A 17,468-nucleotide genomic window follows, 5' to 3' on the forward strand; every position below is an offset into this window, starting at 1 on the left:
AAACATGCACACCCACGACCACCACCACCAGAGCTCAGCACAGTCACACGCTCCGTTTATGCCTGCGAGGAACGCTGGAAGGCCACCGCGCATCACTGAGCTCACCGCAGACAGAACGGCAGTCAGCATTTTTGTCACCTCAGTCTGACGAATGACTCGAGATCAGACCTCTCAGGACGCAATGAGCGCTCTCCATGCTTACATCTGCACGGAGATAATTCTGCGCAGATGTACAGGCTCTGAGATTTACAGCACAGCAACAATCTTCCAGGTTCAGAGCAGCATTTCCACAACGCTTTTGGGATTCATTAACTTCAGTCACAGCACAAGTAGCAGATTGAGTACGGCAGGTTACAGAGAGAGACGCTTCCACCAAAGCCATTTATTAAAAAACTGTTTAGGTTTGTGCTTTTCAACATGACTGTGGAAGTTTAATTTCAGTGCTGGGTGGGTCATTTTGTTTTGTGTCAAAATATAAGACAATTTATTCAAATATTATTTAACCTCCTAGGACCTGGCGTCCACATATTTGGACATCACATTTTGGGTTGTCTAGACCTAAAAACACAATTTTTTCTCTACAAGAGCCTGATATCCACTAACGAGGACATTATCCTGCCACTGTTCTATCAAAATTTGAAACACATGTCCTCATATGTGGATCTCATTTTTGTCAGAAACAAAAATCAGGTCAAAAAATAAATCTGGCAATTCTTTGTTTTTACATTCATGAGGTCCCAATATGCCCAAATATCAAAGAGAAATTAAAAATGCATGCCATTGAAGAGTTCAGGTCTTAGGAGGTTAAGGCATGAGGATCTGTCTCTATACTGCATAAATGAACTTGCAAAAAAGAAAAAGTAGGAGCACAGCACATATACAGTACGCTGCTATCACACTTTATTAAAAATAGAAACATATATTCATAGTACTTTTCATACAGACTACAATGGTCCACTGGTATTACTTTCAAAAAGAGTTACATACTATAAAACACTCATTTGGCCTAAATCCACTGTAGAAATGTCTCAAAAACAAAATAACAAAAACAATAAGGAAGTCTAAATGAATCCCATTGTTTCAGAGCTCTTCCTTCCTGTGCGTTAAAACACAACAAAGGTTATGGAAAGGTGGAAAAATGTAAATATGGAGAGGAAGATGAGCGAAATAAATGCACATACGATCGAGTTTAAAAAAAGATGGCACATTTATTGCAACATAAATGTTATATACATCGTGTTTTTCTGTTTGAAAATGACAGAAAATTCAAATTCTCGTTGCCGCAGTTTTTCAGTGTGCATCAACAACACCTTTTATTTGACACAAGAACAAATCTTTTTTTTTTTCCTTTTTTTTTTTTTCAATCAATCAACAACGGAGACTGAGGAGTACGATGGAGGTCGCGCTTTTAGGAATCTGGAGCTCATACGGAGCCTTTTTGAAGTACTAAACTACGAGCAGCAGTTCAGCCGTGTTCTTGAGATGCCATTTGTAACTTTTTTGTGATAATGGACAGGTTATGGTAAATAACCGTACATTTTACTATCTAATATAGTAAAATAAAGTAAGAAACTTTTTACTCAAAACTTTTGCTTTCAAAAATCTAGAAAGAGTAATATTTAGAATTCAAGAAATATTCTTACAGTATTATTGTATAAAAGACTAACTACAGTGAAAAATAAGCCAAATGTTTTTTTTCTTTTGATTTTCTTTTTTTTTCATATATTATACAAGGGAAAGCATCTGGGGATACAGCAAAGTTTAACTTGGCAAACAGAGGAGCAAAGAAATACAGGAAGAACGGAAAGTTAAGAAAAAAGAAAGAAAACAAACGAAGGGAAGCGAGCCGGAAGTGACACACATTATACCCTCAAAGTCTGCCGACATGAATACAAGATCATGAATACTGAAATGATGAACAAGGCCTCATTCAGTCAGAGAACACACCACAACCGACCAGGTCTCTCTTTTTTTGGATTCTTCTTCACTAAAATGAGGTTGTTAAATTGTAAACTCATCATCCTTTATTCTAATCAAAGTCCCTTTATTGTACAGAATACTCGTTCTGAATGCGGCAGCCTTGTTTAAGGTGTAAATAATGATAGAACGCAATATACAAAGAAATAAATGGAATATAAAGCAAGTCTTAAGACCGAAAAGACTCAAAAAAAGGAAAACGTAACGCATGCACACGGATAGGGAAAAAGAAATAAAGCCATGACCGATGTCTTGGAACATAAAAAAGAAAAATCCTGCTTTTGTTCATCATCATCATCATCATCCTCATTATCATGATCATGCTACAGTTCAATGATACTCAGAATAATCCATGAAATGTTCAGTCTGCTTTGCCGTACTGAGAATAGCACGGCTTCCATCAAAACATCACTGAAAATAACTTACAGATTTTCTCTGCTGGCTAAAAACCGGAAATTATAATGCTGGACAGAAAGGACTTGTTACAACAAATAAGCATAACTAAATTTTACTCAGGAGTAACTGCGCTTATTAGAATTTAATGTCTTAAGATATTAACAGAAAGAAAATCAATATGTTTGATCAGGCCAGGAGAAACTGTGGTCGTCGTTTTGTGTTGTTTGGGGTTTTTTTGCGTGTTTTTCTACTTTTGTTTTTTTGAACGTCTTCATTAGGAGATCTCTGATTAGCTGGTGGCAGAAACAAGAAAATAATAACACATTTTCAAAAGAAAAAAAGCCACTTCTGTGCTGACGTCCGGAGGAAGAATCTGCAAACATACGCCACTGCTTACGTTTAACACTACATGGCAAAGGGAAGAGAGGGCGCTGGAGTCGCCTCTTCCTTTAGTTAAGACACTAAAATACGCAGGGAATGCTAAGGTTTGCAAAAAGTTTGCCCTCTGTATTTTCACTGCTCACTACTGGGAAAAAAACAAACAAAAAAAACAATTAAATCTGAGCCTTCAGTGAAGCTACAGTTTGCCGTTTGTGTGTCACCTCCCGTGCTGTTAACGCTATCATAGCTGGACCTGTTACCTGCCGGTCAGTAGCACAGAGACGGATCTAAACTGCTCAGAAACAAACATAGGTAGTTTTGGTTTCACGTGTGGCCAGTGGCAGAACAAGGAAAACAAAAATATAAATAATATATAATTTATTTTTTTAAATTTATATTTAAAAAACTGGTGCTTTTGTTTTTCAGCTCGTGATGATTTTCAGTTGGGTATAAATATCAGTCTAAACTGGCCAATAAATTAATCTCTGGAGTGCTCAGGGTTGATGGCGACACTGGCAAACTATAGATCGACTGAAAAGCTGCATGCTTCTCTTTGTATTGACCTAACTTTCCCTTTAGACATACACTTTATAGCTCAATAACATAATAAATAGGAAAAAAAACAAAGAAACAGACAAATAAAAACAATTGCTGTTACAATGCATTCGTCAATTTAGTTTAGGCACAAGGCAATTTCCACATACGGTTGGAGGAGATTGCGAAGTCTCTGATTGTTCAGAAGCAACACACTTCTTGCAGACACTGATATGTGTTGAAGATTTTTTTTCTTGTGGGGAAGAAATTTGCAAATGGAATCTGGTCACAGGGAGCTGGACGCTTGGCTCTACTTCAATCTTAGGAGTGGACTGTGTTAGACTCGTCGTTTTGCTTCAAGTGGTCTGTCTCCTCCAATTGGTGTCACAAACTGCGAGTCCTGTCTGTCACTGGGAAGCAAGGTCACCGACTCAGACGGGACAGAAATGATCTGCATCGCTCTGATCTGGAGGAGAGGAAGCAAAGAAGGAGCACTGATCAGAGGTGAGCATCAAAGGAGCTGAGCGTAGGCCGTCCGAATTTTAGCTTCAGCACTAGAGCTGGTGATTAAAGTCCTGCTACTTTACATATTTATTTTTTAAAAAGTCTGACATAAATCAGACATAAATCAATAAAGGACAATTATAACATTTAAATTAAAGGATTTTTCCTCCAAATAAAAATAAGGGATAAAAAAGGGGTTTAATTTATTCAAATACAAAATACAGTTTTGTTGATCGAATAGCCAAAAATGAGAAGAAAATGCACTGGCTTACTTTAAATGAGGTAACATAGATTTAGAGCCTTACTAAAGGGTGACGCAGTACAGGAAAAACCAGCCAAAGATGCAGATTGCTGGCCAAGAACAACCAGATTTTCCAATATTTCCAGTGTTTGTTATCTTCACTGTCTCTAAAAATATGTCTGGAAAATGCAGTTTATTGAACAGATTCTGATGCATAAACGGCAAATAAGCCGTGCACTATTTCACCCCAAATCCTTGTTTAACAAAGCTCTCAGCCATGAGGGGGAAACCCCGCTCAGCACAGCCACGCACGTGGCTGGAAGCGCGACCAGTCAGCCAGCAAAATTTGTCCTCTTAGTGATGGCTGGCAACTTTAACTCTCATGAAATGTGACTGATTGATGGTTTCTGGTAACCTTAGCAGAGATTTTATTAAAATTTAAATAATTTAGTGAATATTCCATCTATATGCATCTTTTTAAATAACAATGATTGAAAGAATTTCACAGTTTGACATCTTCAAGTTAAAAATTTTATTTTAGGAAACATAAGTAAAAAATGAATATTGTGTACTTTAGCTGGGTTTAAACATGCTGCGTCAATATGATTCAATCATGCTGACCTGTGTAATCAACTAAACATCAGTTAAACCAGGAAAACACACAGGATGACCGCAATTATCATGTTATCAAAGTGCAAAAAGAAAAAGAAAATATGCTGTCATGAGATGACCGATTATTCAGTTATTAGAGAAAACCATCATAGCAGTGTGTGTCGCTCAATTAGAGGTGAGAGTACCTGTCTCAGAGGTGGCCCATGGGGTTGGATGTGTCGGTCAGGCCTGGATGGACTCCTGTGTGGGCTGGCTGGGCATCACTGGAGCCCCCAGACACTTTTTCTTCCTCCCTTCTCTTAAGGCAGGCTGCTTTGGGGTTCAGATTTCTCTCTGTGAGTTCACAGAAACACAGATTACACATTAATTAAACACATGTCAAAGCTTTTTTAAAAATAAAATTAAGATAACATTTTAGAGACAGACCGAAGCTTTAAGGGTGTTATAAAAGGGCGTTACTTTGTTTGTTTTTCGCCTCAAATCTTTCATCATTACTCATTTTAGTACCTCTAAATGCAGCACTGCAGGGAAACATCTGAGCTGAATAAACGCCCAGCATTTTCTTTACTGTCTGTGATACTCTGGCAGCTCCATGAGGAGAAACATTCCCTATTTTTTCCTTTCTAACTCCACATGTATCTGCTCTGGATGTGACAGTGAAATTAAATTACCACCAGCAGGAACGCTGCATGAAAACACACGTTGTTTTTAAGAGTCAGCAGTGATTTGATGTGATGTAGCATTTCAGTTAATTGCCGCAGCAGCGCTGCAACACTGACCTCTGACTTGCTGCTCCAAGCTAAGTATGACAGCCACAGCCTGATGGAGGATGAGCAGTTTAGTCTGGGGCTTCTCGCTTTTCAGGTGCAGCTGGCACATGCGACCCAGCTCTTTGAAAGCCTCGTTGATGTCTCGCACCCTCAGGCGTTCGCGAGCGTTGTTAGCCATCCTCCTCTCGCGCTCCCGTTCAGCCTTCTGCTCGGGATTCAGATCCTCGTCTTCGGTGATGCTGCAGCAGAGAGAAGAAATCAACCCGCAGCCAATATTCAGTCATCTGCACCAATGATAGGATGGTCTTCAAACCATTAATCTGACATGACAGTGATTAAACCATGAACTGTAAACATAAAGGAAGAAAATTTAATTCATTTAACATCCATGAGTTTTTACCATCCATGAGTTTTTACCACAACGATTTTACTTGACGCTGAGAAGCTCCGACTTCTCAGCATCAAGTGAAATCTGTTGTTTCTTAATCATGTGTTAATGAGACAAAAGATTTGCCTGACAGGACTGGTTATCCCTCCCACCCTCGACTTGGGGGAGGTCTCTGTTTGTTTGTGTCCCGGCCGTTATCAGACACTCGGCTTTAACTTGGTTGCAGGCTTTCTGAGGAAATGAATGAAGTGTATTCACTTGTCTAATGTGAAAGTGAATGTGCCATTCATAGGAACCAAACTGATAAAAAACTGAATTTTATTTGCTTCGTTTACACATATAAAATGACTACACATGGTGTCTAAGCTAACGCAAAATAAAGCTGAAAAGTAGCCACATGGAAACATATAAAACAAGCACATGAACATCTGAACAGTGCCAGTGTTAGTGTGTCTGTGCAAATCTGCCTCTTTTAATAATTTTTGTTACTTTCGACTTTTCTTCACTTTGTATAACAACCGTTTGTCCCAGATTTGTAGAAATATTCTTTCATTTTCAGTCTGTATTTGAGTTTACCATCACAACAACAACAATCACCCATGTCTGTAGCTTAGTGTTTTGATCGTTAGCCAGTGCTAGGTCAATGTTAAACAGGTATTGGTCTTTGGATGCATGTTTCCTTTAAGGCAGCGTTCCCCAACCCCCGGGCCTCGGACCGGTACTGGTCCGTGAGTCCTTTGGTACCGGGCCGCGAGAGTTGAGGCTCAGGTGTGAAATGTATGGTTTTTAGGGTTTTTATCGTTATTTTGTTATCCTTTTTATCGTTAACTCGGTTTTCCTGGGTCTTTTCACGTGTGTTATGAATAAATCTTCTTTTTTTCGGTACCGGTACTAGTTTTATTTTGTTGTATTTATCCCGGCACCTTAAAGGCCGGTCCATGAAAATATTGTCGGGCATAAACCGGTCCGTGGCGCAAAAAAGGTTGGAGACCGCTGCTTTAAGGTGATCTAAGTATAGGATCTGAAATGATCATGGGATTGTATAGCCAAACATTTCAGCAAGCGCTGAATGAATACTATCCAAAAGGGGTTTTATTTTCCCAAATGTCCAAAACATGTGAGTATGGTTTGGTTCCATAATCTCCAGCAGGGCTGTTTCACATTTATCTGTTTGCTTGTAATTTGGGGTGTTAAAAAGCACCGAATCCAGTTTTCTCCATATCTCCTTTGGAATTTCTTTACCCAGCTCTTGTTCCCATTTGTTGACATGTCTATTTTACATCAAATAATGACAGTAAAGGTTAATACGATATGTAGCAGATTTTCCACTACCTGTCACATATGAAAGACAACCTTTCCAGCCTTATCCCATGTTTCTACCATCTCAAAGGATGCCATAGAGCTTATTTTCACTTCTGAAAATTGTTTTGCACGTTTTCGTATCGAAAGGTCCTCTTACCTTGTGCGTGGGCCTGCTCTGGGTGTCTTCATATCTCTTCTGTCACTCTCGTCATCTGACTTGTTATCGGTGGAGATGCTGTCGAGCATCTCGTCCTTGTCCTGTTTCTCCACCTTCAGCTCCAGGGTTGCTGGAAGGCCTGAAGTAAGACCTGTTATTAGTAACAGAAATGTGGAGGTAAGACATCATACGTAAACCGAACCGTGTGGATATCATAGAGCGGGGCGCCGTGGTGGAGCTGACCTCTGAACGTTTCCACTTGGTGATTGAGTTCTGTGCTGGATGTCGAGCCGGCGCTGGGCAGGCCTCCGTGGCTGTTGTTCAGGCTGGCAGCATCGTCACCACCCTGCTGCAACACAGACAGGAAGGACACGTGAAGAAAGGAAACAGCCACACACTCACTGGAGACTGTTCATAAAAATGAAACAGCACTTTTGAGCAGGAGAAAAGCCTAAAATGGAAAATCCCCCAGTTTTAAAGAAAAAGAGCAACCTTAGTTATACTGATTTGCACATTTTAGTGAGCACTCTACACTGGTTGATAATAAAAAAGATGCTTTTATATATGTATATATACATTAGATTAGATGCTGTCTGTAGCAGTGTTTATTAAAACCTGTAGTCACAGCATGGGACAAGTTCTGGGTTTAATCACCATTCAAGTCAGTCATCACCAACACCTGTGGGTACTTTGGAGATTTGCTCCACAGCAGCGTTATAATGCATAATCAAGGGTAGAAAATAGAAAAAAAACACCTGTGCCACAATATTTAGCCATACTTAAAGGTCCATATATAGCCTCCTCATTTGTCTCTGTCACTGTTACATTTTGTGTTACCGCTCGCTGCAGCGACATTCTCAGACAGCCCGCTCTGTAACCACAACTGAGGACCCGTCTGTTCCTCATGTCTACGAGAAGAATAATCTTTCTGTGTTCAGTTTCAAAAGAAGTCAAGCTAAACCCACTCCAATGTCTGACTATCTCCTTGTTATTTTGTTCACATTCATAACATAGAAATGGTCAACTCCCACCACGTTGTGCCACAAAGCCCCTCCTTTACCACATGCTCTAGAGCCATTTGATTTCCTTTTTCAAGGACTGAGGAAAGGCGGAGAAATCATCACTAAGGGTGGAGAGCATCTCCCTCTTTTCCTCTGGAATGTGATCCCCAGTCACTGTTGGCCTCTGTTAACCCCACCGCTCCGAGATCCTCCCCTTCCCCAGCGCTACGCTAATCTTTGCTGTGCTCTCAACAGGTGTCCAAACAACTCTTTGTCTGGAGGAGGAGGAGTGAGGCTGGGGCTCTGGCAAGAAAAGAACGCTGCCATTTTCATGGCTGGGCCTGATTACCATACAGCTGAGGACCTCTATTTGGGTGGAGGCTGCGGGTTCAGACACACGTTTCCAACGATTCAGATTTCCTGGGTTGTTAAAAAGAAGTGATGAAAAGGGGTGGAAGGGGGTAGAGGGCGGGGTGACAGCCAGAGTAAAAAGCCTGTGGCTGTGCCGTGTCGAGGCTGTTGAGCCCTGTCTGAAGGGACCTCTTCCCACACAGGAAGTGCTGTGTTAGTGCAGACACAGTATGTTCTATCTCACAGTCGCAGTCGGTCAACATCACTGCCACAACCCAGCTCTCTGTAACAAATACATCAAACTGAGCTCTTCTGACAACCACAGTAAAATTCTTGTTAAGGGACAAAGCGAGCTACCCAGCAGCCTCCGCATACGAGTGAAAACAACCATCGACAGGAAAAATACCGCCTTAAAACAAAGAAAAAAACGAAACTGCTTTGAAAATAAATGAATTTCTGCACGACAGCTCCACTGCAATGATCAAGACACGAAAACAAAAAGTGCAGACTGAGCACTAAAATGTCAGTCTGCACTCAGAAATGCATCTTTTCATTCTTTCTTCATGCTGCATCAAAGTACAACCTTACCAAAACACTTTATGCACAATACGTGCTTGTTTTATAGAATTTTTTTTTTTTAAATTTAAACTAATTAATTAATAATCAATTTACACACAAAAGGAGCCTTTTGGCCTTTCTGTATAACAGTAATCTAAACAAGAATATTAACTTTAGGTCTGAATTTAAAGGCAACACCACATTTACAGCTAATCACTGGCTTATTAGATACAAAATCTCATCACTGTCTAACTTTTCCTTCCATCATTTATCTCAGAGAAAAAAGTAATCTAAATTTCTTCCCACATTCAAATTAATTCGATCTTTTTCTTTTTAAGTTTGTGTGTGTGTCAAACTTTTTCCAAACACCTCCAGATAACAGTTGGACGAGTCATCCCATTTTAATTTCCACTGCAGATGTGTTCAAATCTCCTGGCTCTGTACAATCAAATACCTCGGAAGGAGGATGGGCGAACACGTCATGATTTACACCGAGACCGGCATTTCCCCAGTTCTCAAGGGGCTTCGAGTTTAACTCTAGAAGGATTGCAACGTACAAACACGTCCTACGCCATAGCGCAACTTTACTTCTTTGTGCCTGTTTTCTTCATTTCTCTCTCAAACTTGTGTATACAGCCGCTCTCAAGAGGAGGGTGATCCTACGGCCAGCCATTACACTTATGGAAAATATGCTGGTATAAATTCAACTGTTCGTCTGCGGAAAATGTCTCAAAGCTCTCCTTTTTTTGACCAGGTGGCCAAGATGTTTTATGTGGTGTAGTTTGAAAAATACCGTACAGTAATAAATAAATACTTATATGAAGTTATCGTACCATCGCTGCAGTCCGACTTGGAACCAATGCAGAGGCAGGAAAATTTGGTCCAATGGCTGTTATTGGCCCATTTTGTGCCTGTCCCAGCAGACTGTGTATGTCGCTGGGCAGACTGGCGGTGGAGCCCACTGCGTGGTTCCTCAGAACAAGGATTGCATCATCCAATCTGTCCAGGCGATCCTCCATTCGAGACTGGGAGGACCAAAGGGATTGAGAAATGAAGGGTTGGGGAGAGAAAGAAGGGAGGAAAAGAAGGACAGAGCAGCTTAGTATAAGCACATTAGGACAAAAATTGAAAATGCTGATTGTATGGTGAGAAAAAAAAAACAACACAAGATAAAGAAGGCAATTCAAATGCAAGATCAAATGAGCCATTTCAGCTTGAGTTGTAGAAGTCAGGATATGTTCTCATTTGTTTTTCAAATGAACAGAGGCACTGCAGCCACTTAATTTCATTGTCATCTGAACCTAAGCTGATTACCACAAGCTGGCATGGCTGCAAAAAAAACTTAAAAAAAAACAAAAAACGACAACAACATAACATGACAATAAGGCGACAGAAGTAGTAATAAATGAAAGTGCATTACACTGTGAAGAATGTAGTTGAACTACAAAATGATGTATGGATCACGCAATGGGTAAAAAAAAAAAAAGAGTCTATCTGAAGAGTACCTCGCAGACATCCTTTAAGAAAGACATGGCATCCTGGAGATGCTCATGTAACTGCTGATGAACTCTGTTTTTCTGGCAAAGTCAAATAAGAATAAGAGAGAATTAAGAAAAAAGATCAGAATCTATAAATACTACAAACACGCTGTGGGTAGAGACTGTTTTTTTGTTTTGTGAAAGCACATAGAGAGAAAGAGGCAGGATTTAGAAAGAAGCACACAGCTGCTGACGACTCACTTTGTAAAGATAAAAATGGTTCGCTGTTTGCGTATTTACAGACCCCTACTACAGCACTTGTCACATTTTCTGCATCGCCACAAGTTTAAAACTTTACACTGACTTTATGTGCTGGGATAAATAATGTTGTTGTCTTATGTGCCTTATTACTTTGCCTTCTTATGTTCATTTCATCCAGCTGTGCGTGTTTTGTTGATTACCAAAGTCTGCCGTTTTAAAAAAAAATTTGTCTTAAACGAATATAACTACTGTTCACAGCCCAGTCCAGTAACAAAATTAGTCATTTTGACTGTAATCTAATCCTCAAAGAGCTTCATCACCATTTCTGAGAGCTCTCTGGGACTTTCCAGTGTTCCAAGTAGTTCTGTCGTAAGTACCAGAGGACCGTGATCTACGATTTTATTTCAACACACTCTTGAACGTTGCTGAGAATAAATGAGAATTTCCTTCACTGGCTGCCAGCTGCATTTTTCATTCAATAAAAAACTGCAATTGATTTTTTTTAACCTCTTAGAAGCCTAAATGATTCAGAAACAACCAGGTATGGGTTCAAGACATTCTTAAGGAACATCTCTACCAGGTAGATATTGGATCCTTTATATTAAACCTAGATGTCTTTTCATTGTTACGTGTGAATACGGATTATGAAGGAGCTTTGCAGACGATGTCAGGATGAATCTATGTCCCTCTAAGATCACAGCATGGCTAAAAGCTCCATCCTTTACTTCTGCGGGTCTTCTCTTTGAGGTCATAGAAACATATAATCATGTTAAACTTCGACACCAATACAATTTGAATTGCTGGTGATATAAAAATTCAATATCGGTCAATATTTTCTTTCTTTCATACACATGAAACATAAATGCATTTTGTTAACACTTATGATCCATATGTTTTATGAATTCAGTTGTTCACCCATTGCTTGGATCAGCTGGGTTATTACCTAACATTATACTGTCTTTATTTATCATATAAATATGTCTGTGGATCTGTATAGTAAGTTTATTTAAGTCCGTTTATTCCTTGAATAAACTCCCAGTAGAGTATGTAAACACATGACATGTGCATCAGGTAGCAGGGCTGCATGAAATCCGATCTTCAGCTCTGGTCGTACGGCAGCGAAGGAATTCTGGAGAAGAGGTTCAGCAAACAGCTGCCACCCCCACACCAGCCCCCATAACTGAACCCATCCCCCAACTGTCATCCCAGACCCGGCCCACAGAGTGGAGGACAGATGGCATGCCCCAAGGGACAGGTATTGTTCAGTTTGGTTATCCCTCTACCCCCACCTTCCTCAGCAAAACATTTGTCAGACAGGAATCTCACTGTAATGCTAGCTCAGTCCTTCATGGGCAGCTTATCTAAAGTGAGCATCCATCATATCCTCCTCTCACTGAATGATGGAGGCGGACAGAGAGCTTACCAGTGAGTGAAGGGAGTTCTCATAATTTGGGGAGGAGGGGGTCTGCCCACCAACGCGGGGCCACTGGTTGGTACCTGAGGAGAGACAAAGTGAAGGTCAGTGTTAACACTTATCTGATTCAGTTTTGGCCAAAAGCCTCATCCTGGTACGCCGACACAAAAAAATTGCTCACTGACAAACACAATAACATGCAGTCATAACACACTGACATCCTGATTTTCTGGTCTCTTGTTGTTCTATGAGAGGTATTTTTATCTTTCAGAGCTTAACTGCATCACTTCCTGATGGCTGGACTGCATCCTGACACATGAGCCAGCGCAGGGTTTGACTAACACCCACTTCCACCCTGAAATGAACGCTGCATCTGCACATTAATAACCATGGCTATGAGAACAATGTGAGCAGTGAAAAATATCACGCTCAGGACTAGTTTTCACGCATGTTTTAATTTTATTCCAGAAACGTGCAAAAACATCAGGAACCAGTAATCGAAAGTGCACCGTTGCTGACTGTTTTAGCACCTGATCTTTGTGCAGGCTTTTGGTGAAAGAACCTGGGCTTTCTTTTTCTTTAACTTTTAGTCAGTTTAAAGCATCTTTGACTGGTGATGTGGTAAAGTCAGTCATCTTTATATAATTTACATCTGTAAATATATGAGCCTGAATATTCCACTAATGTGTCCCATAAAGTCAAATCTAATTCTGCTCTAAATAAAGACCAGTGCATTTTAATCATATGATCTAAATACAGAGATATCTAAGACACTCTGCACTGGGAGAGAGATTATAATTTACCTTTGGCACAGTGAGTTTTTGCATTTTTATCTGAGCCAAAAATTTAATCTACCGGCCAGTACAGGAAAGCAAATCAAGCTGATTTGATCTGGTGTAAATTAAAGAAGAGGAATCCACATCTGCTCATCACATTTCCAGCTACAGTACAACATTTCTTTCTTTCCTTTTTGGAGTCGCAATTATCCAAGTAGTGCCAGCCATGTGCAACAAGAGGCAATGCATTATACTGCAATCAAATAACCTTAATGGACTTTGACAGTAATGAACCTTTCCAGGTTATTTACAGAGTAGGATAGGGTGTCCGTAGTCTTTCCAAGCTCTTCTGGTGTCTATTATAGTGTTAGGATGCTAAACCCAGCCCACATCCTTGTAAATGGTGCGCACTGCTGCGTGATCCACACAAGGAGACTTTGTTTCTGCTATCAGTCGTTTCGCATGATTCTAGAAATTCATTTTGCTAAAATAACCAGCAATGAAAAACCCATGATAAAGGCAGAGGAGCCTGAGGAACGCTGATGATTTTTTATTCTTAATTTAAAGCTTAATTTACATCATTTCAAAGCTATAGCGTGCTGAGCGGGGTGCAGTTGTCCCAACTGTGAGCAGACGGACGCAGCGTTTTTATTTCTCAGTTTTACAAAATCAGACCGATGTTGTCAGAGCAAGTACACAAATAACTTAGCTATTAAATCCTTTAAAGCCTAAACCATGAAATAACTTCTAGAACATTGTGTTTATGTATATTAATTTGCATGTGTGAGTTTTCATTTGTATCATATTTGCTACATTTGACATTTTTTTACAATTATTTCTTAAAAACGTATTTTTTCAGATTTTCAGGGGGAAAAAAACAATCACACTGATGATGCAGAAGCCTCAAAACCTCTTGCAGTAAATATGACACACTTGGCTTTAAGGGGTTAAAAGTGGTAAAAATGCAGTGGCAACAAGCAGCTGATGTATATTTTTGACAAACACTAGAAAAATCACACCTTTCACGCTCAGGGAACTTCCATTAAATCATCCCAATGAAATGTCTAACTACTCTTCTGTGGTCTTATGAGTTTTCATGTTTCTGCACACACACTCACGCACAGCCTTGGAAAAGCCGACTTTAATTAACAGACTATTAAAGTGACTTTGGAGGAGGAAATGAAAAAGTCTCTGTTCTGCCTCAGCTTTCTCCCAGGTGAGTGAGACAGGAACTTCACATAAGCCTCTGCTGGCTGGCGGCTATGAAAAATTAGCCTGAAGCGCTGGTCCCCAAGTGCACCAGAGAAGGCTAATTGAACAAACCAGCCTTGAGTAATGTGCTGTATATTGGTGCAGTCCCAATGATGAATGGATTTGGAAACTTACATCAACAACTAGCCAAATTTTGGGCTACTTTCAGAGTATCGTTCTTTTTCTAAGCCTGGAGGCACATTAAGGACGAATAATTAGTAAAACTATATCCTTTCCCCATAATTCCACATGACATATTTGGCAGCAGTGCTTTATATATTATATAGATATATATCTATATAATATGGATTTTCTTCATTCAATAAAACACTGAACTGTTTTTTTCAGCTTGTCATATTGATGCAGTTTTCAGGTGAAGCGCGCTGTACTGGAAATAGGTCAACAGACACATCACCGCCACTCTGATCAGCTGAGTCACAGCCACCTTCCTTCACTCACTGGTGAATAAATGGGGCATTTTGCCGCCTGGTCTGTGTGTGTATGCGTGTGTGTGCTGGGGGAACAGCTGTCCATGGGGCAGGGCAACAGCTGAGGAAGAGGGGGGCATACGTAGAGACAGCTGTCGCCACTCCATTACCACACATGACACAACTGCCCGTTAAAAAAACACACTGGGCTTTCCCTTACTGTCCCCCCCTCTCATTCTCTTTCCATTGGTCTCCCGCCTCTGTCAACATATCTGACGGACCATTTTCTTCGTCTACATCTCTTTTTCGGTACTTAAAAGTACTGTGTACTACAAACAGGATCCCCTTGATGGGGCCGCCCTGATTTCCTTACTACTTTCCTGCTTTTGTTCTCTGAATTTGTTGCAGAAAATAATTACAATTCAGAGGGAAACTGGTCGTCCCATCCCCCCCCCCCCCCCCAAAAAAAAAATAATAAAAAAAATAAAATAAAATAAAATCTAACTACAAAAACACTTGTCTGGGAAAGCAGGATTATATAACAATAAATCTACTCCTGAAACTGTTTTACTACAAAGTAGGATGAATAGTATGAGCTGCTATTATAAGCCATAAACGTAGTCCTGCAAATATGAAAAGCTTTTCAATAACTTAAAACCCACTTCGAATACTTCCATTACAAGATTTTTAAACTCTTCGCCGCCCCAAGAGCCGCAGTCATTCCACAGTTTGTCCATAAATTTCTATCACTTAAAGGAAATGACAGCAGAAAAAATAAACTACACGTAATTCTGAAGTTACTTCTTGGCTGCATTTAAACTCCCGAGCTCGAGCAAAGCGCCTCCTAAAAAGCTGAGAGCCAAAACTTCTCTGTGATGTCACCGGGAGCCAATGCGGAGCGGCTGCCTCAGCCACAAAAATAAAGCTCCTGACGCAGATGCAGGTGAAGAATAAACTTGTAACACAGATTTCATGCTTTCAGTATAAATGGTGAAAGAGCACAGCCAGCAGATAAATCTGGCATGAGGCATCTCTTCTATTTGCTTGAGATTAAACTTCCTTGGAACATTTTCGCTTGAAAATTAATTCTCGCGTTTCTTCAGTTTTAAATACTCATCGTGGCTGTCAATTCAGTGGATGTTCAGCCTTATCCCAGACTAAACTAAGCTTTCTTTTAGGATGGATTCATGTAGAAATGGCATTAACCGCCCCGACTCAGATAAAGCACGGAGAATGACGACCAAATGATTAGAGATGCTCTAAAGCTACAGGGGGTATTAAATTAAGTTTTAGGGAAACTCTTCACAATTCACTCTACTTAGGCTTTAATTAATCCGACTAATGCAGCACAGAGTAAAAGTAATTAATTGAATTAATTGAAGTCACAGGGCCCTATATTCAATGACCAGTACAAGCAGAGCTGTGACTATTACATAAAATACAGACCTTCAAATTCATTACTTCCTCTTTTATTCCTGAGATGCATGACGGTGCAGACACGGTCACAGTTACTGTATGATGTTTTGGCTAATGATGTGAGATAAAGCAGAAAAATTAGCTGTGACAATAACTCCAGCGTCTACACAATAACACTTTCCTGGAGAAGCCTACCTGTCGTTAGCACAGCTGTTTAGGAGGGATGACAACACTGAGTGAACAAGACTCAGTTTATTAATCAAACTCTTTCATTTGCCTCCCACTTCAGTTTCAGCCAGCCTTTTTATACTACATGAATCCGAAAGCACAGCTGGAGACAGCCTAAAGACCTGCCTTTTTGTGTGGGTTATTGCACTTGCACAGTTAAAATAGGGCACATATTCATGAAAGCCTGATAATTAGCTTGGCTATTCTAGGAGAAGAAATAGCCACTGAGTGTGTCACCGGCACTTTACCTGGGAAAAAAAAAGCCTTTATGAAGCAGTTTCTGCTGGTATCTAGTATATGTGTGCAGACAGTGTTTATGGGATTAAAATCCACAGACTGGTGACCTACCTGGCCTTCCAGACGGGGTGCCAGCAGCAGTCACCACGGTACCTGCTGAGGCTGCACCTGCTGTGGCTGTTAGAGGTGAAGGAGAACCCACAGGTGTCGACGGATTGGATGGAAAACTACTGCTAGTGTGGTCAGGTGAGTAAATCTGCAGAGGAAGACATCAGGAGAGACAGGATAGATTAAAAATAAAAAATAAAAAAATAAAAAATAAAAAATAAAAAATAAAAAATAAAAAATAAAAAATAAAAAATAAAAAATAAAAAATAAAAAATAAAAAATAAGATGAATTTGAAGCAGGGGCGTGTTACCAATGTACACCACCCTTCTATAAAAACAGTAAAGTAAACATGCTTTTCCACCTTTCCAAATCAATTTCCTAACATCAAATGGAAAATTAGCCAAAGTCCGTTAAAAGAAAGCCACCAACTTTCTCTGTTTCAAATGTTTCAATGAGGTCTTTGCACTATTTTCAATTAAATTAATTCTTTAAACGCACTCTCAAATTTCATTTGTTTTTTAACCTTTTTAGGAAACAAGGCTGTTTTAAAGGAGCACATTTTATTTTCACTCGTGTACAGACTCTCTGCTTGTAGGTGTCCAGTTTTTCCAGTGTGCAGACGCCCAACCTGGAAACCCCGTTAAGCCAACAACAGCAAATCTCAAGGGGCACAATTCAGCCTGTAGCCAGAGATTATA

At 40.0% G+C, this 17,468-nt stretch overlaps 1 protein-coding gene across 5 annotated transcripts in view; it reads right to left on the reverse strand.

The window, feature by feature from the left end:
* Positions 1–2,268: 2,268 nt before the first annotated feature.
* tcf12 (transcription factor 12) overlaps positions 2,269–17,468 on the reverse strand; it is an 84,301-nt gene continuing 69,101 nt past the window's right edge. Inside the window, exons 13-21 of one of the 5 annotated variants that reach the window (XM_085153491.1) lie at positions 16,773–16,917; positions 12,335–12,408; positions 10,678–10,749; positions 10,006–10,197; positions 7,506–7,608; positions 7,263–7,401; positions 5,425–5,654; positions 4,831–4,978; positions 2,269–3,754 (exon numbers count right to left, since the gene is read on the reverse strand). In XM_085153491.1, coding sequence (XP_085009617.1) covers positions 4,836–4,978; positions 5,425–5,654; positions 7,263–7,401; positions 7,506–7,608; positions 10,006–10,197; positions 10,678–10,749; positions 12,335–12,408; positions 16,773–16,917 — 1,098 coding nt within the window. In that variant the 3' untranslated portion in view covers positions 2,269–3,754; positions 4,831–4,835. Of the gene's footprint in view, positions 3,755–4,830; positions 4,979–5,424; positions 5,655–7,262; positions 7,414–7,505; positions 7,612–10,005; positions 10,198–10,677; positions 10,750–12,334; positions 12,409–16,772; positions 16,918–17,468 lie in introns of all 5 variants that reach the window. The other 4 variants (XM_085153473.1, XM_085153482.1, XM_085153463.1 and 1 more) reach the window with 4 other exon arrangements.

Source organism: Neolamprologus multifasciatus, chromosome 1 (genome assembly GCF_963576455.1).
Source record: "Neolamprologus multifasciatus chromosome 1, fNeoMul1.2, whole genome shotgun sequence".
Lineage (NCBI taxonomy): Eukaryota > Metazoa > Chordata > Actinopteri > Cichliformes > Cichlidae > Neolamprologus > Neolamprologus multifasciatus.